The 18,962-nt window shown below is 40.1% G+C and overlaps 1 protein-coding gene across 1 annotated transcript in view; it reads right to left on the bottom strand.

Annotated features, from left to right (window-relative positions):
• ME3 (malic enzyme 3) overlaps positions 1 to 18,962 on the bottom strand; it is a 1,533,849-nt gene that overhangs the window by 144,551 nt on the left and 1,370,336 nt on the right. The window contains exon 15 of the mRNA XM_044071202.1: positions 13,887 to 13,992. Within this exon, the coding sequence (XP_043927137.1) occupies positions 13,887 to 13,992 (106 nt within the window). The remainder of the gene's footprint in view (positions 1 to 13,886; positions 13,993 to 18,962) is intronic.

Below are 18,962 nucleotides of genomic sequence, written 5' to 3'. Positions count from 1 at the left end.
CAGTGCAACCTAGAGTACTTGAGTTGTAGCAATATTAAGGCAATTACAGTTATAATAAATGCTCTAAAATACAATTTATATTTCCAAAATGTTTGAGAAACTGTCAGAACATAAGGAAATTCAGGCAAAATTTTTTTTTTTTTGAAAGGGAAAAATGAAAAACAGAAGGCATTCTCAAGTGGTCTCTCTGTATTAGGTAGAATGAGCTAATGACACTAACTGGGAGGAGTGTCCCACATCAGATTTACAGTAGGGGCAGGCAACTGCAAAGCCACCAAGTATAGCACAAGACACCAACAGGGAGGGTGGGTGGAGACACTAAAGCTATTAGTATACAAAGCACTAGAGAAAGCCACAAAATGAAAGTTATTTGTAAAGATACAGAATGCTTTAACTGCAAACAAATCAGTTACCCGTGCAGATTTCAATAAACGTGCTGTATATAAATTGCTAGAACAATAAACTGTATAAATAATCGAAAAAAAAAGGATACTTGTATATCAGCTAAGCGCTGGAGTCCACACCTCTCATCCACTCTGCTCAGTGTATATAGGCAGAAACTCTCTCAAAGTTAGGGCTTAAATACCAGAACTTTTTTTTTTTTTTTTTTACAAAAACACAAAAGTACCAGCCCCCACTAGCCTGCAGCTATTAGCCTGCAAAGCACTAGAGAAAGCCACAAAATGAATGTCATTTGTAAAGATACAGAATGCTTTAACTGCAAACAAATCAGTTACCCGTGCAGATTTCAATAAAAGTGCTGTATATAAATTGCTAGAACAATAAACTGTATAAATAATCGAAAACAAACAGGATACTTATATATCAGCTAAGTGTTGGAGTCCACACCTCTCATCCACTCTGCTCAGTGTATATAGACAGAAACTCTCTCAAAGTTAGGGCTTAAATACCAGAAGAACTTTTTTTTTTTTTTTTTTTACAAAAACACAAAAGAACCAGCCCCCACTAGCCTGCAGCTATTAGCCTACAAAGCACTAGAGAAAGCCACAAAATGAAAGTTATTTGTAAAGATACAGAATGCTTTAACTGCAAACAAATCAGTTACCCGTGCAGATTTCAATAAAAGTGCTGTATATAAATTGCTAGAACAATAAACTGTATAAATAATCGAAAAAACAGGATACTTATATATCAGCTAAGTGTTGAAGTCCACACCTCTCATCCACTCTGCTGAGTGTATATAGACAGAAACTCTCTCAAAGTTAGGGCTTAAATAGCAGAACAACAACTTTTTTTTTTTTTTTTTTTTTTTTTTTTTACAAAAACACAAAAGAACCAGCCCCCACTAGCCTGCAGCTATTAGCCTACAAAGCACTAGAGAAAGCCACAAAATGAATGTTATTTGTAAAGATACAGAATGCTTTAACTGCAAACAAATCAGTTACCCGTGCAGATTTCAATAAAAGTGCTGTATATAAATTGCTAGAACAATAAACTGTATAAATAATCGAAAACAAACAGGATACTTATATATCAGCTAAGTGTTGGAGTCCACACCTCTCATCCACTCTGCTCAGTGTATATAGACAGAAACTCTCTCAAAGTTAGGGCTTAAATACCAGAAGAACTTTTTTTTTTTTACAAAAACACAAAAGAACCAGCCCCCACTAGCCTGCAGCTATTAGCCTAGAAAGCAATAGAGAAAGCCACACAATGAAAGTTTTGAAAATTTGAAGAGCAGATTTTCTGGCACCTGGAATAGTTTAACTGTAGCCTCGTAGTGCTGCACGATATGAAAAATGTGCAAACACACGCGTTTTTAAGCCAGAAAGTTGAAAGGGATAGAAATCGGCCTAATAAGGCTAATAAAATTACAATTTCAGAGCTGGAAACCACTCCTCTAGCGTTAGATAGGCAAGACACTAAAGCTATTAGTATACAAAGCACTAGAGAAAGCCACAAAATGAAAGTTATTTGTAAAGATACAGAATGCTTTAACTGCAAACAAATCAGTTACCCGTGCAGATTTCAATAAAAGTGCTGTATATAAATTGCTAGAACAATAAACTGTATAAATAATCGAAAACAAACAGGATACTTATATATCAGCTAAGTGTTGGAGTCCACACCTCTCATCCACTCTGCTCAGTGTATATAGACAGAAACTCTCTCAAAGTTAGGGCTTAAATACCAGAAGAACTTTTTTTTTTTTTTTTTTTTTACAAAAACACAAAAGAACCAGCCCCCACTAGCCTGCAGCTATTAGCCTAGAAAGCAATAGAGAAAGCCACACAATGAAAGTTTTGAAAATTTGAAGAGCAGATTTTCTGGCACCTGGAATAGTTTAACTGTAGCCTCGTAGTGCTGCACGATATGAAAAATGTGCAAACACACGCGTTTTTAAGCCAGAAAGTTGAAAGGGATAGAAATCGGCCTAATAAGGCTAATAAAATTACAATTTCAGAGCTGGAAACCACTCCTCTAGCGTTAGATAGGCAAGACACTAAAGCTATTAGTATACAAAGCACTAGAGAAAGCCACAAAATGAAAGTTATTTGTAAAGATACAGAATGCTTTAACTGCAAACAAATCAGTTACCCGTGCAGATTTCAATAAAAGTGCTGTATATAAATTGCTAGAACAATAAACTGTATAAATAATCGAAAAAAACAGGATACTTCTATATCAGCTAAGTGATGAAGTCCACACCTCTCATCCACTCTGCTCAGTGTATATAGACAGAAACTCTCTCAAAGTTAGGGCTTAAATACGAGAAGAACAACTTTTTTTTTTTTTTTTTTTTTACAAAAACACAAAAGAACCAGCCCCCACTAGCCTGCAGCTATTAGCCTACAAAGCACTAGAGAAAGCCACAAAATGAAAATTATTTGTAAAGATACAGAATGCTTTAACTGCAAACAAATCAGTTACCCGTGCAGATTTCAATAAAAGTGCTGTATATAAATTGCTACAACAATAAACTGTATGAATAATCGAAAAAAAAACAAGATACTTATATATCAGCAAAAGTAAATTAAGGCACCAAAGTTACACACTGGAAATCAGTCACTGTACTTTATTGCAGAAGACAAACGGTTTGTCTTCTGCAATAAAGTACAGTGAATTCAGTGTAACTTTGGTGCCTTAATTTACTTTTGCTGTTGTTGTGTGTTTTGGGCACCTCAGTGTACCTGCAGCCGTTTGGTTTTTGCATCTTCAGTTACTTATATATCAGCTAAGCGTTGGAGTCCACACCTCTCATCCACTCTGCTCAGTGTATAGACAGAAACTCTCTCAAAGTTAGGGCTTAAATACGAGAAGAACAACTTTTTTTTTTTGTTTACAAAAACACAAAAGAACCAGCCCCCACTAGCCTGCAGCTATTAGCCTACAAAGCACTAGAGAAAGTCACAAAATGAAAGTTATTTGTAAAGATACAGAATGCTTTAACTGCAAACAAATCAGTTACCTGTGCAGATTTCAATAAAAGTGCTGTATATAAATTGCTAGAACAATAAACTGTATAAATAATCGAAAAAAACAGGAATACTTATATCTCAGCTAAGAGTTGGAGTCCACACCTCTCATCCACTCTGCTCAGTGTATATAGTGACGTTCTGTATAGACCTCTGAAGATTCTGAGGACAAAAAATTAAAGGAATAATGGCGATATTGTCCCCACCCCCCACATAAGCTATAGCAATCTTCTGTGCATATATCTGGGGTTTGACTGTGAGAACATGCAAAGAAATAAATGACCACACTGTCCCCAGCCTCCACAGAAGTTATGGCAACTTCTCCATATAGAGCTGAAATTTGATTTTTAAGGAAAATTAAAGAAATAATGACCACACTATACATACTATCCCCATCTCTCCACATAAGCTAAGTCCACATTCTATGCACACCTCTGCGATTTGATTCCAATGAAAAATTAAAGAAATAATTAATATACTGTCCTCAGCCCACAACTGAAGCTAAAGCTACCTTTTGTGCATCTCTAAGCAGGGCTAATTTTAGAGCAGATGGGATCAAGGGCAAAGGGCACATATAAAGCCTATGTCAGAATCAATTTATATAGCCTGTAATACAGGGGCCACCAGACCCTGAGAAGCTGTGAGAGTCTAAATTTCTGTAATGCATGTATACATTCATTTTGAAAGATAATGACTCATTAACTATTTAACACTGCTCAGAAGAGTTATGCATGTGTCCAACAGTACTGTGTGTATTCACAGATAAAACTCAGTGATATTATTTTCACAAACACATAAACAAACATGTACACACACACACACACACACACACACACACACACACACACACACACACACACACACACACACACACACAGACAAACTGTCCTGACAAGCCTGGTCTGTGACAAGATGCACTGATTTGTCTCTCTCCCTCACACACACACAGACACACACACACACACACACACACACACACACACACGCACGCAGACACACACACACACACACACACACACACACACACACATATATACACACACACACACATTCACTGATGATATATATATATATATATATATATATATATATATAAATATATATATATATATATATATACATATATCTCTGGGGTGTTGGACACAGGTTATATGTAGACTACTTAGAGGAAGAATCACAACCAGGCATTGTGAGATGGCAATACTGCTCAGTGCACCACTGCCATAGATCAGTTGTTTTCTGGACACAAAAATCAGCTACTTATTGTGCCAGGGCTGCTAATCGAAGCCTGGTCACCTGGGTTAGTCAGAACTCTAAACAACCATGCTTTCAAACCCATTTTCTCCTGTCAAGTCACTTAACTGCACTTGTATTTTTCATTATTTAGCATAAACAAGTTCACCCTAGGAATTATTCATGAAATCTGCTTACCAGGTTTAAAATATTGTAAAAATGTTATATAGTCCAACCTATGTATAATGAACACTAAATCATGCATAGCCAAAGCGAAGCTAAGTCTAATTTTACTGAAGACAAAGCCCTGCCTTTTTAGGTTTTAGAAATCTCACCACAGACTTCCATATTTAATGTGGGACTGTTTAAAAATCTCCTCATTGCAGTTGGCTAGAGAAAAAATTCAAACACAAACTAAAAAAGAAGCTGTGCTTTGGTTGGAAAAATAAAGCAGAATTAATATGCTGTGAACATTTAACAACCAACATAAAATTCCCTGCATATATATTATTTCAATAATATATTTTAAGATGTAGCAAAAACAAAACTACTGAAAACTGATCTAATTATATCAGCATTATACTGCACGTTTACTTAAAAAAAAAAAAAAAAAAACTTTTGTAAGTTTCATGTTTTAAAGTTGTCCTAATTTTAGCGTAAAAATGGAAAGTTTAATGAATATCATATCCTTGGGCATGAATCTATTTCAGTTGATCAACAGAACCAAACAAAACAGCACCTGCAAACAACATAAAAATAGTGTTTTTGCAGGGAGGCAAGCTCTCTGGCAAACCCCGCGTGTGGAGGCTGCAGCCACCACACCCCTTGCTAATTATATAGACCAATTCCAAGATCGCACTACAGTGGAGAAAAAGGAACATTCCCTAATCCCCACTGTATCGTGTTTTCAGTCAAAATTGTCAGCAAACTGCATTGTCAATCATGTGTTCTCGGCCATGTGTATATCAAGAATGCCATTCATTGACTGTTGCTGGCATTAAGTATTGTGTTCTGTAGATAGCCAAGTAGGAGTTCTAGTCTCACTGCGGTCAATGGGTGTGTGTTTGTGTTCAGCTAGTTCACATTCTGACTTGTGCCGTGGTGCTTGCATTAAGTATTAAGTTGTCTAGCTGATGTATGTAGGTAGGAGTTCTAATCTCACTGCGGTCAACTGGTGTGTGTGTGTGGTGTGTGTGTGGTGTGTGTAGTCAGAAAGGGTGTAACTGTGTATCCTACTGTCAGGAATTCAGTCCCAGGGAGTGCAAATAATTTGCAAAGCAGAGCTCTTCCCTAACCCAATTCAAGTGTAACTTGCACAATTTATTTATTTATTTTATATGTATTAACCGGGAGAGTCCGACTGGATACAGGTCCATTTTCAGCAGAGGCCCAGGGAGAAAAGCTCCAATTACATACATTTTTTAACATTTTAAGTCATTAGATGTAACATTCATTACAGGCAGACTAACATTGTGAACTACATGACAGGATATTGTACACACTTTTGAATAATTATGAGAGCAACAGGTAAGACAGTACATAACACATTCCTAAATATGACAAGAATACATGGAGTTCATAACTGTAGCTACTTGACAAGTTGTATAAGCAGCTATTACTGATATCTTATCTTACGGGTAGACATTTCCTTTCCTATAGTCATGTTGGGACTGTGGTTAGGCTGAGAAGCTAGCATCTGTATGTGTGATGACTATGAAATTAGCTATATTCTAGAGTATTATCCAGGGGTGAGACAGGAGCATAGCCTGTTATTCATGAAGTGAGTTTTAAGGAGTTACTTAAACTGAGTGGTGGAGTTGTTGGATGTTATGTGGGCGGGAAGGGAGTTCCAGAGTTTAGATATAGAGTGGCTGTAGATGGATTTTCCTGCTTAATTGTTAAATTTGGTGACCTGTAGGTGATTTTGGGTGCTAGATCTTAAGGTTCTTGTGGTGTGAGAATGAATTACATGTTGTTGAGCTGGGATTCTGTCTGAGTGGTGTAATATTTTGTGTGCTAGTGAGAGCTGATTGAATTGAAGCATCAGTGGGAGCTCTAACCAGTTAAGCTTGTTGAGACACTCACAATGATGTGTTCTATAGGATGAGCCTGTAGCAAATCTTGCTATCTTATTGTAGCATGATTCGAGTTTGTTTAGATCAGTTTTACGAAGGTTAGCAAGCACAGGGGAGGCTTAGAGTAAGGTAAGTAGTAGGTGTGTCCTTGCTATTGTTACTTTGGAATGATTTGAGAGATAGTGTTTGTTGTGACAGAGTAGTCTGAGTTTTTTGTGAACATTCTTTATAGTTTGGGCAATGTGGAGATCGAATCTAAGGTGGTTGTCTATTTCCATGCCTAGCAGCTTGGTGTGATTGATAGGTGTAATAGTGGCATTGTTCTTGGAGGTGATAGTAAAGTTGTCTGTGGGGGGAAGGGATCTGTGGGAAATAAAGAGGAGTAATTTTGTTTTGGATGGGTTAAGAATGAGCTGTTGGTTGGAGAACCAAGTTTCGGCTAGTGAAAAGCATTCTTGTGCTTGGAAGAGGAGGTGCTCTAGAGTGGGGGCTGCGCATATTATAGTGGTGTCATCTGCGTATTGAACTATAGTGACTTTAGGTGTGGTGTATGGTAGTTGATTGGTAAACAGATTAAAGAGTAAAGAACCTAAGATGGATCCTTGGGGGACCCCCCTAGGGAAACAGGCAGCAAGGAGGATAATTGGTTTTGCCATTTTACTGCTTGCTGCCTACCAGATAGAAAGCTCTTAAACCAAGAAATACAAGTGGTACTAAGGTTTAGGGTAGAGAGTGGGTCCTGTGTCGGATGCTGTCTCTTCTTCCATGACGTCAGGTAGTCAGGGGTATAAAGCATGCAGCCGACGCCATTACATCAGTTTTTCTTGCCCCAGATGTCAGGTGCCCCCATAATGGAAAGCAATTATATACAAGGTTACACCTCCAACAAAAAGCAAATACACCAGAAAGCTAAAATACAGTAAAAAAGAAGAAAGGTATAGCCAATAGACGTCAGGTGGCTGGAGGGAGGGTAACCAGGACTGCAACAGTGAATACACTCGAACATCTACATTTATGGTAAGTGTACACAACTGTACTATGTTCTTCGTGTTTCACTGTTGCAGTCGTTACTTTTGGGTAGCTTCCCAAAGCTAAGGAAGGGAGGAGGCAGTTAGAGAGCATTAGGACCAGTTATTAAGCCCTGCAAGACTGCAGTGGCAAAACCAGCTCTGGATTTAGAGAAAATAGGCAAATGGTAATGCTTGGTGAAGGTATGTACAGAGCTCCAGATAGCAGCTTCTAGGATGTCCCTGGTAGGAACAACTCTGAGGAAGGCTGTTGAAGTAGATGCAGCCCTGGTGGAATGTGATCTTATCCCCCTGTGGGGTAGGTTTTCCATGGTGCTTATAGCAGAAATGAATACAATGGCCTATCCACTTAAAAATGGTTTGCTTTGAAATGGCATTCCCCTTTGCCCCTGCAGCAAAGGCAACTAGTAGCTATTCAGTTTTCCTGAGAGGCTTAGTCCTGTCCAAATAAAATCTAAGTTGTTTGTGCACATCCAAAGAGTGCAGTATTCGTTTTCCTTTGTTCTGTGGATTAGAAAAGAATGCTGGCAAATGAATGGACTGATTAAGGGCCACACTGGATACCACCTTGGGCATAAAGGAAGGATTGGTCCTGAGGGGCACCCTGTCTGCATGGAAGATGATGAAGGGCTCCACTGCCATGAGTGCCTTTAATTCAGACATTCTTCTTGCTGAAGTGATGGCTAGAAGGAAGGCTGTTTTCCAAGAAAGGAATTTCAACTCTGCAGATGCAGCTGACTCAAAAGGAGGTAGAGTAACCTTTTCTAATACAAAGTTAAGGTCCCAGACTGGAGTAGGGGTTCTCCGGGAAAGGTCTTACATTTTTGGCCCCCTCTGAGGAATTGCTTCAGCACGGGGTGAGAGAAGAGGGGTGGCTCAGTATTGTAATGTGCTGAAATGGCTGAGGCATGAATTTTAATAGATGAGAAGGAAAGGCCCTTGTGGAGCATCGCTGTTAAGTATTGAAGAATATGCGTTAAGCTGGGCACTGCTGTGGCCATCCCCTGAGTCTGGCTCCAGGAACAGTATCTTTTCCACTTATCAGCATAGGATTTTCTAGTACTAGGCCTCCTTGCCTCCAGAATGACATCCAGCACTTGCTTACTGAGGGATGGTATTGGAGAGCTCAGGTAATTAGCCAGGCTGCAAGGTTCAGGTTTTGAAGCTGGGGATGCAGAATCTGGTCCTCCTGCTGGGACAGCAGGGAAGGGGTCTGAGGCAGGTGCTATGGTTCCAGCAGTGCCATACTGCACAAGAGGGGGTACCAGTGTTGGCATGGCCAGTCTGGTGCAATGAGAATTGTCCTTGGTTTGTCCTGTTTGATCTTTAGCAGAACTTTCGAGAGGAGAGGCCAAGGACGAAAGGCATAAACTGAGAGGCTTTCCCAGTTGAAGGACAGGTCATCCACTTTCCAAGCTTGTCTGTGGGGTGTCCTTGCACAGAATTTGTCCAACTGATAGTTCTGAGGGGAGGCAACCAGGTTATCTCTGGGCTCCCCCATTTCTTTCTCAGAATGTTGAATATCTTTTGTTCCAGTTTCCACTCGTGTGGGTCCATGAGATTTCTGCTTAGCTCGTCTGTCAGTGAAATTAGCTTGCCTGGTAGGTATTGAGCTTGTAGGTGCACTTGGTAGCTCAAGGCTGTGTTCCACAGAGCCATGGCTAGTCTGCAAGGAGGGTACGAGTGGATTGCCCCCTGCTTATGTACCACATAACAGTGGTGTTGTCTGTCTTTACCAATAATTGTCCTGGAAGAATGTGGTCCTTGAAGGCTGTCAGAGAATTCTGTACAGCTAACATTTCTTTTTGATTGATATGCAGGTGTATTTGACTCTGGTTCCATTTGCCCTGAATACACTGCCCTGCCAAGTGAAACCCCCATGCATAGTCTGATGCATCTGTTAGGGTTTGGGCGGCAGGAGGTAGAGTGAATGGCAGTCCCTTGTTGTGGTAGCAGGCCTCTGCCCACCAAAGGAACTCTGTCTTTATACAAGGAATGATAGGAAACATTTATTCCAGATCCTGAGAATGTTGAAACCATAGGCTTTTGGGTCTATATTAGATTACCGAACGCTTAGGTTAGCGAACGGTGATTAATTGACCTCATGTAAGCGAAAGCTTACAAAACCGAACTGTTAGAACAGCGATTTTTTCCAAGGAAAAAAAAATCGCTGTTCCAACAAAAAAAAAAAAAAAAAAAGAAAAACTTTAATACATGATATGCCCCCCATACCCCCTACTTAAATATACCAACTCCGAGACTGCACTACAGTGCCGAAAATGGCAAACTACCGAAGCGGCCAAGCAAATTCTTTCCCAAGGAAAGAATTCGCTTACATGTCGCTTCGATATTTTGCCATTTCGGCATTTACAGCTCGACCAATTCGCATTCGCTAACCTGCATCTTTGGTCAGCTGATAGGAACCCGGCTTTTTAGATACCATTGTAGTTTCCTCATATGCAGTCTTGCATATGGAATTAGTAGGATGCAAGAGGCCATGATCCCCAGGGCTTGCAATATTTTCCTTACAGATAGCTGGGTCTTCGTGGCCAGTAGTTTGAAGTAGGCTGTCAAATAAACTTGTTTATCTGGCGTGAGGTAGGCCATCTGGGAAGTTGTGCTCAAGCTTGCTCCCAGGAATACATTTTATTGGCAGGGTAATAGGTGAGATTTCTTTTCGTTTATGGTGTACCCCAGTGAGGTTAGCAGTTTCTTTACAAATGCCAGATGGTTTAATAGTATGTCCTGGCTTTCTGCCTGAATTAGACAATCATCCAGGTATGGGTATATTTGAATATTTCTTTGCCTACAAAATGCAATGACTGGAGCTTGGCACTTTGTGAATACTCTGGGCGCAGTAGATAAGCCAAAGGGCAGTGCAGAGAACTGATAGTGCAAGTAGCCTGCTCTGATGCGTAGGTATTTTCTGAAAGATTCCCTTATTGGAATGTGCAGGTAAGCTACCTTTAAATCAAATGTTGCCAACCAGGCATTTTTGCCTAGCATGGGAAGCAGCTGATGAAGAATTAGCATTTTGAATTTTGGGATTACCAAAAAGGTGTCTAGAATAGACAGGTCCAGGATAGAACCCCAGGAGTTGTCTTTTCTGGGTACCAGGAAAGGTCTTGAGTAAAAACCTTGCCCACATTCCTCTGCTGGGACAGGTTGAATAGCCCTGACACTTAGAGACAGAACCTGCTGTTGAGCCTCTGCCCACTGATTTGGGGGTAGGTCTGGCCAACCACTTGGGGTTGGTAAGGAATGGAAGTGGAATCTGTATCCTTGGGAAACTATATTTAAAACCCATTTGTCTTGGGTAATGAGTTCCCCGTTTTGTGCATGCAGGGCGATCTTTCCCACTAAGGGAGCAGACAGCTGAGCAGGGCTTGGAAGGTTTAAGGTTAAGTCATTGTGACAGTTTACCATTAGGGGGTGTCTTACTACTTCCAGCTTTGGAAGTGGAAGCCCCCCACTGCTTAGGCCTGTGAGTACCTTCAGACTGTAACTTAGGTCGTCTGCTGTTCCTGGGTTTGGACTGAGTAGGCCTGGAAGAGACAGGAAAGGACCAATTCTCAGAAGGCCAATACCTACTAAATCTGGGAGGCTGTACTTGCAGGAAATTTTTAACAGTTTGCATAGATTTAGCTTTTTCCTCCATCGTTTTAAGAACTTCTGCTTTGTTGCCAAACAGGCGGTCTTGGTTTAAGGGAGCATCCAGTAATTTAGCTTTAACATGATCTGGCAAATTTTGTTCCTTAAGCCAAGCATGCCTTCTAAGAACAGACCCAGTGACAGCAGCCCTGAAAGCTGCTTCTAAAGAGTCAAAACCACATTGCAAAGTGTGTTTACCAACTTGTTCAGCAGAATGCATTAAGTCCTGTAATTCTTTATTTTCAGCACAGTCAGGAATCAATATAATTTTCTGTTTAAGTAGTCCAATAATATGTTGCTGATACTTTAACATATGAAACTGTCAGTTTAAGGCCCCAATGGCCAAAGTAGCAGAAGTGTATACCTTCTTACCCCATCTGTCCAGGGCCCTGGAATCTCTATTAGAGGAGGTAGGTTTTTGGCAGTAGTAGCCTTAATGCCTTTGGGTCCCTGTGAAATGGTATCTGGGTTGGCAGTAGGATTCTTAAAGAGGAACTTGTGAGAGTCAGGTACTCTGTAATACCTGTCAGGTTTTCTGGGAGCTGGAGGTAAAGTGTCTGGGGCCAGGCTAGATTCCAAGAAGGCATCATCTACAATGTCCAGTACAGGAGGGAATAGCTAAAGGCCTATGTTGAGGTAGGAGCAAGAATTCCCTAAGCCTCTTTTTGGAGTCAGAGTAATCCTGGATTTCCCAGCGGAAATGCTCCCTAAGAGTGTGCAAGGTTTCACCAAAAGAATCTTCTGGAGGGGAAGCAGAGGGTATGGAGTCCTCTGCATCAGAATCCTCATAGGTAGATAAGGGCAAATCCTGGTCATCAGAAGAAACAGAAATTTCAAAATCCTGATCAGAAGAATCAGAATTAAAATCAGTTCTAGGTCTCAAGAGTGAGAAGGCCGGCTTCCCCTAATTAGAGTAATAAGGTCTTCAGCCATTCTTATTTGTTTTTTAGGCATATGGGCCTGACCATGTGGTTTGGACGTCAGTTTTCTAGGCGTGGGTCGAGTTTTAGGCCTTGAAGAAGAAGATGGCGTTGGTTTGAAATGCAAGTCCATAGGCCTGAATACTCCCTCAGAAGCCGGTGCCTGCACAGTGGCTCCGGACCCTTCCAAGGTAGAGACATCCAGAGGTTCCATAGTCGAAGAAGCATCTCGCAGCATACCAGACTCCGAATGGGTCTCAGTAGAAGCCTGCGAATCTGAAGTAGCGGGTATCAGGGGCTGCGAAAGCGCCTCACTGAGTACCGGTGAACTGGCGACTAGCTTAACGTTAGCGTTGTCGGCAGCTTTGGACGTATGTGGTCTGTCTCTGTCTTTATCTTTACGTTTTTTCAGAATGCCGGTAGTTGGCTGGCTTACCGAAGCCATTTTTGGATAATTAAACCAAGTACCAAAATAGTTTGCTGCAAAAATGGACCGACGACGAATAGTTGGAGGATTGAATAAGGCACAAAACCGACAGCGAGGGATGTCGTGCTCTGGGCCTAGGCAAGGAATGCAGTACGAATGAAAATCTTTGAGGTATTTGCTTTCCACAGGTAATCCAATTGTTAACTTTTACTGACATCGGTTTAGAGCAAGAGAAAGAATCCCCAATGGGGTACTTAGCTTTTTTGAAGACTTCGGTTCTGAAACTCGAAAATGAAAATTTCAGGAGTCGGCCGACCGGCATTTGTGAACTGCTTCTGTTTTGGGCACCGCATGGCAAAAAAGACTGATGTAATGGCGTCGGCTGCATGCTTTATACCCCTGACTACCTGACGTCATGGAAGAAGAGACAGCATCCGACACAGGACCCAAGACTTTGATAATCAGGCCAGCTGAGGGCTACCTGCAGGCAGATAACCCAAATGTAATGACTGCAACAGTGAAACATGAAGAACATCATGTCAGAGATTTGGAATGTATGACTAGACTTAAAAAGGCCCTTATAGTCATTAGCCTAGTAAACACCTATGAACCTATGTGAAATAGACACCCCCCCCAGTAATCTACATTTACTAATTAAGTCCACTAACATGCTTATGGCTGTATTTAGTTTTCTCACTCTCATAAAAGGGTGCTAAAAATTAAATTAGTTATGTTCCTTTTGTCTCTCAGTGTCTACAATGTACCAAAAATTAAAAAAAAAATGCCAATCTTCAAAATATCACCATTTTCACAGTATACATGGCAAAATAATGCAGACGCTCAGCCAAGAGATAAGACTCACAATTAGATAACTCCTCATTTCTGAAATGTGCACCTCTGCAGCTCAGAGCTCTGTACAGACCAAGCAATAAATAAATAATGTACAGAAAGGTCAAACTACTCACCATTCAGCTCAAAGCTCTGCTCAGTGCTGTACCTAAAAATGGTGTGGTTCTTTTCTGTATTCAAAGTATTTTTACACAGATCAGCCAAGAGTTACATTCTTCCTTGATAAAACACATCAATATAGTTAAATATATTAATGCCTTGCTTACCTATAATAGCTGTAGGTTTCACTTGTCGAACAACGTCCTCTAAACTTTTAATATGTGGATGATCTTGAGCAAACATCTCTTTTTCATGGTTCAGATGGCTTCTTCCCTGTTCAAAAATAAATATAAATAGGCAACTAAATATACAGAATTATATGTTAAAATAATAATAATAAAAATACAGTGGAAAAGATAAAAAAAACAAAAAACGCCCCTCACTATATCCATCTAGACCTAATTTAATTCCAAGAATATAAGAACAGCACAAGCCAAAACCTTGCTGCTTGTAAGGTACACCTGATAGTAATCTGTTTCAGTAGTGCTTTCCAGTCAGGATTCTGACAAGCAATATGATAACACAACACAGCATCAATTATCTTCAGTCTTCCCCAGAATATTTACGTTTCTAAACTTTAAAGCTTGAAAACTGTTTCCACAGTGCTATGCTGTAATGGCATACAAGGCAACATTTTCCTACATTCATTTTATTTGTCAAAACCCTGGTGCCTTTCCTTGGAGAAGCATAATATAATGTTACACTCTAATGATTTCTTCTACCCAGATGACCTGATTGAATTCCAGGCATTGTGTTTACTGCTAGCAGTTTTCAATTATCCTTAAGATGAATGTCCATTCCAACAGTGCTAAATTAAAATACTCCATGGTCTACATTTCAATAAAAAAAGAAATACATACGTTGAAATCCCATATTTTAATACATTTCAAATGCAGTTTGCAAGTGCTTTCAGTTTTCTCCTAGCTCAACACTGCTTGAGTATTTTATATCTGGAAGCCAGCTAGACTCTACAGTGCCAGCCTCACCAGTACCTCTGTTTAATGATTTTAGGAATGGTAGGCTTGGGGACAGTTCTTCAGGAGGTCCTTGCTTTGCTATTTGCAGAAATTTTTAAATGTGGTTTTGTTTCAAAATCTCACAGTCCTTCTGTCATATATCCTACATGGGCTACAAATGAAGATGTATATCAGAACCATAAAACAATTCACTTTGCTTTCATATATATCCGATCTCTTTCCATCTAGAAACTCCTAGTTTCTAAGATCCCCCACATAAGCGAGTACAACCCAGTCATCTCTGTTAATGTTAATAACATTCAGAGGCTCTCCAAAACTCCCCCTATACTATTTCCTTATAATATTTAACCAGAATAACATAATTTCATGCTCACAAGACCCAATCCTATCAACAGCAAACATGACTAAGAAACCTGATAGTACAATGTCTCTCTTCTCCCTCACTAAGTGAACAACGCTGTTTTCCAATTACAGTAACCAACAAGAGAAGTAAACTGCTAACCTGAATTGGCGCTCACAGAACCTTATAACAAAACCATTCTTCTACGCTCCTTTGTCTTTCCCTCATGGAGTAGACCCTTGTAACTAAACAAATGCACATTTACAGCGTATTTTGTTACATGACTCATACTTTGCTTTACACCACTAAGGGTTTGTGGCACTCAGAATGTTTTGTTCATAGCATTAAAAATACTAAATGAAACTCCGGGACTAAGTCTGAAGTAAACACAATGCTATATCTAGCCCTCAGTTCCAATAATACACATATTTAATAATCAGTTGGAAAAAACACTAACACCCCCCCCCCCCACCAGAAAAAAATAGAAACCTCAGACCTCATTATTTAAAAACATCCAAGAATGAAAGGAAAATAGGAACACACTCTGCAATCCACAATCATTAATATCTTGGTACTTTCTTTTCTGCAGGTGAATACTTCACTGACTCACAGAGCGAACCATTTGCCATTTATGAACTCTTTACCTATCTTTGTTCTAAGTCTATTTGCCCCATCTACTAGCACAAGTCTTAGGCTTTGCTAAGTTATTCCCCACAGACATATCCTTACATTCAGCTCTACATACACTACAATGTCATCTCTTCCCATTATCTTGGGATCTGGTCTGATCCCTTCCCCTCATTCTCAAGCCACCTTAGCTTTCTGCACAGCTGGGATCCTTATATTAAGCTCTACATATACTACAATGTCATCTCTTCCCATTATCTTGGGATCTGGTCTGATCCCTTCCCTCATTCTCAAGCCACCTTAGCTTTCTGCACAGCTGGGATCCTTATATTAAGCTCTACATATACTACAATGTCATAGCTTCCCATTATCTTGGGATCTGGTCTGATACCTTCCCTCATTCTCAAGCCACCTTAGCTTTCTGCACAGCTGGAATCCTTATATTAAGCTCTACATACACTACAATGTCATCTCTTCCCATTATCTTGGGATCTGGTCTGATCCCTTCCCTCATTCTCAAGCCACCTTAGCTTTCTGCACAGCTGAAGATCATTATATTAAGCTCTACATATACTACAATGTCATAGCTTCCCATTATCCTGGGATCTGGTCTGATCCCTTCCCTTATTCTCATGCCACCTTGGCTTTCTCCATAGCTGGGATCCTTACATTCAGCTCTACATACACTATAATGTCATCTCTTCCCATTATCTTGGGATCTGGTCTGATCCCTTCCCTCATTCTCAAGCCACCTTAGCTTTCTGCACAGCTGGGATCCTTATATTAATCTCTACATACACTACAATGTCATCTCTTCCCATTATCTTGGGATCTGGTCTGATCCCTTCCCTCATTCTCAAGCCACCTTAGCTTTCTGCACAGCTGGGATCCTTATATTAATCTCTACATATACTACAATGTCATCTCTTCCCATTATCTTGGGATCTGGTCTGATCCCTTCCCTCATTCTCAAGCCACCTTAGCTTTCTGCACAGCTGGGATCCTTATATTAAGCTCTACATATACTACAATGTCATAGCTTCCCATTATCTTGGGATCTGGTCTGATCCCTTCCCTCATTCTCATGCCACCTTGGCTTTCTCCATAGCTGGGATCCTTACATTCAGCTCTACATACACTATAATGTCATCTCTTCCCATTATCTTGGGATCTGGTCTGATCCCTTCCCTCATTCTCAAGCCACCTTAGCTTTCTGCACAGCTGGGATCCTTATATTAATCTCTACATACACTACAATGTCATCTCTTCCCATTATCTTGGGATCTGGTCTGATCCCTTCCCTCATTCTCAAGCCACCTTAGCTTTCTGCACAGCTGGGATCCTTATATTAATCTCTACATACACTACAATGTCATCTCTTCCCATTATCTTGGGATCTGGTCTGATCCCTTCCCTCATTCTCAAGCCACCTTAGCTTTCTGCACAGCTGAGATCCTTATATTAAGCTCTACATATACTACAATGTCATAGCTTCCCATTATCTTGGGATCTGGTCTGATCCCCTCCGTCATTCTCATGCCACCTTGGCTTTCTCCATAGCTGGAATCCTTACATTCAGCTCTACATACACTATAATGTCATCTCTTCCTGTTATCTTGGGATCTGGTCTGATCCCCTCCCTCATTTTCATGTCACCTTGACTTTCTGCACAGCTGGGAAAGCAGACCAACGCAGCCTGCAGTGTCTGCAGAGTTCTTTAGTCTCACAATCTATCAGAACAGGGGGAACGATGTGTTTACACTGCACATTGAGATGGGCTCTTCCTCCTAAAATATCTCATATCTTCAGACTCTCCTTAACAGGCCTGGTAGGTTCCCCTTTCTACACACACAGAGCAGCGCAGATACATATTTGAATATATGGGCTAGCTACTCATCACTTCAAAGGAAAACACTGAGTAAGACCACATTTTTAAATTACATCTCAACCACTGTTTTTGCCTGGCCATACTCTTAGATTTGTAAGCTACTTCAGCCTTTTAAGATATTTCTCTGTAATCTAAACCTAGTTCACTATTCTGCATGACAAAACTTAAACCTGTTGGCCTAAGCTATCTCCATTACAGCTCTCTCATACAGAGCAGCCTGTCACAATGCTTAGCACTCTGAAAGGCCTTATGGTCCTCTCTGTTATCTTAGAAACTAGTAACTTTTAAGAGCTTCATATCTACTCTTTAATCACTCCATAACCCCCATACTGTAGTTATACTTCCCTATCCAACACCTGTTTCCCTCCCTTCATATTCTCACATCTTCAGTTATCTGCCACAGCAGAAGCAGCACTGTAAGCCATAGTTATACTTCCCTATGCAACATCTGTTTCCGTCCCTTCATATTCTCACATCTTCAGTTATCTGCCACAGCAGAAACATCACAGTAAGCCAAACTGCACACATTTACTTCTCTCTATTCGTGTTTTTTTTTTTAGTGTTTCTGTTTTACCACTGGTCACTATTTTACAAGGCAGGTTTATGCCTCAAAACAGATTTCAAAGATATCACAATTTGTGGTTACTTATATTGGCTCATTGGAATTTACTTCAGTCCTTTATTGATCTGCTCATCCTTTTCTTACTACAGCTTACACAGTATGGGTGCCTTATTCAGTTAGGTTATGTTTTACTGGATTAGGACTGCATTTCCCTAAACCATTCACTTCCAGGATAGCTTGACAGTACTTGAACATATACAATCTTTCCATTTTTGCAATATGTTTTACCAACTTTGCCCTTATAGTTCTGGAAACAAATCAATTCCTTTATCTTATGATATGTTTGCAGTACAGCTTTGCTTGGTAATTCTTCTGTAAACTTGCATTTAACAAAATGTTCTATCTTTCCTGCAGCTTTTAAAATGTACTGAGTTAATGACAGGGACCTGCACCCTTTTACATTATAATCCAGTGAATTAAAATTCAAGCTGCACGTTCTTAAGGTGTTTAGTCCAAAGGCAGCTCTGTAAATCTCTCAGGTAACTACACGATACCTGATGTCTAGCAACTGTCAGCCTTAACTGCCACATCAATGTATGGTGCTGCTTTTAGAAGGTAAACCAGAGTTATGTATCACTTTCACTTATAAACCATGCTTAATATGCACCTGTATAGAAATGGGAATAGTTTTCCTTTTCAGCTGGTCAGATTTAAACTGAAAATTTCAGTATTTTTTAAATGTGTGCATTTTGTCAAATAGCAGGTCCTACAACTGCATATTATTTGTTTGCTTTTGAGACTGTTCACTTCCTAAACAATTATTTTGTTGAATAAGCACACAGATACAAG

Source organism: Protopterus annectens, chromosome 5.part0 (assembly GCF_019279795.1).
Source record: "Protopterus annectens isolate FY-2018-M chromosome 5.part0, PAN1.0, whole genome shotgun sequence".
NCBI classification, from domain to species: Eukaryota; Metazoa; Chordata; order Ceratodontiformes; family Protopteridae; genus Protopterus; species Protopterus annectens.
Note: the sequence above shows the minus strand (reverse complement) of the source record. Positions and strands in the feature narration are given on the sequence as shown.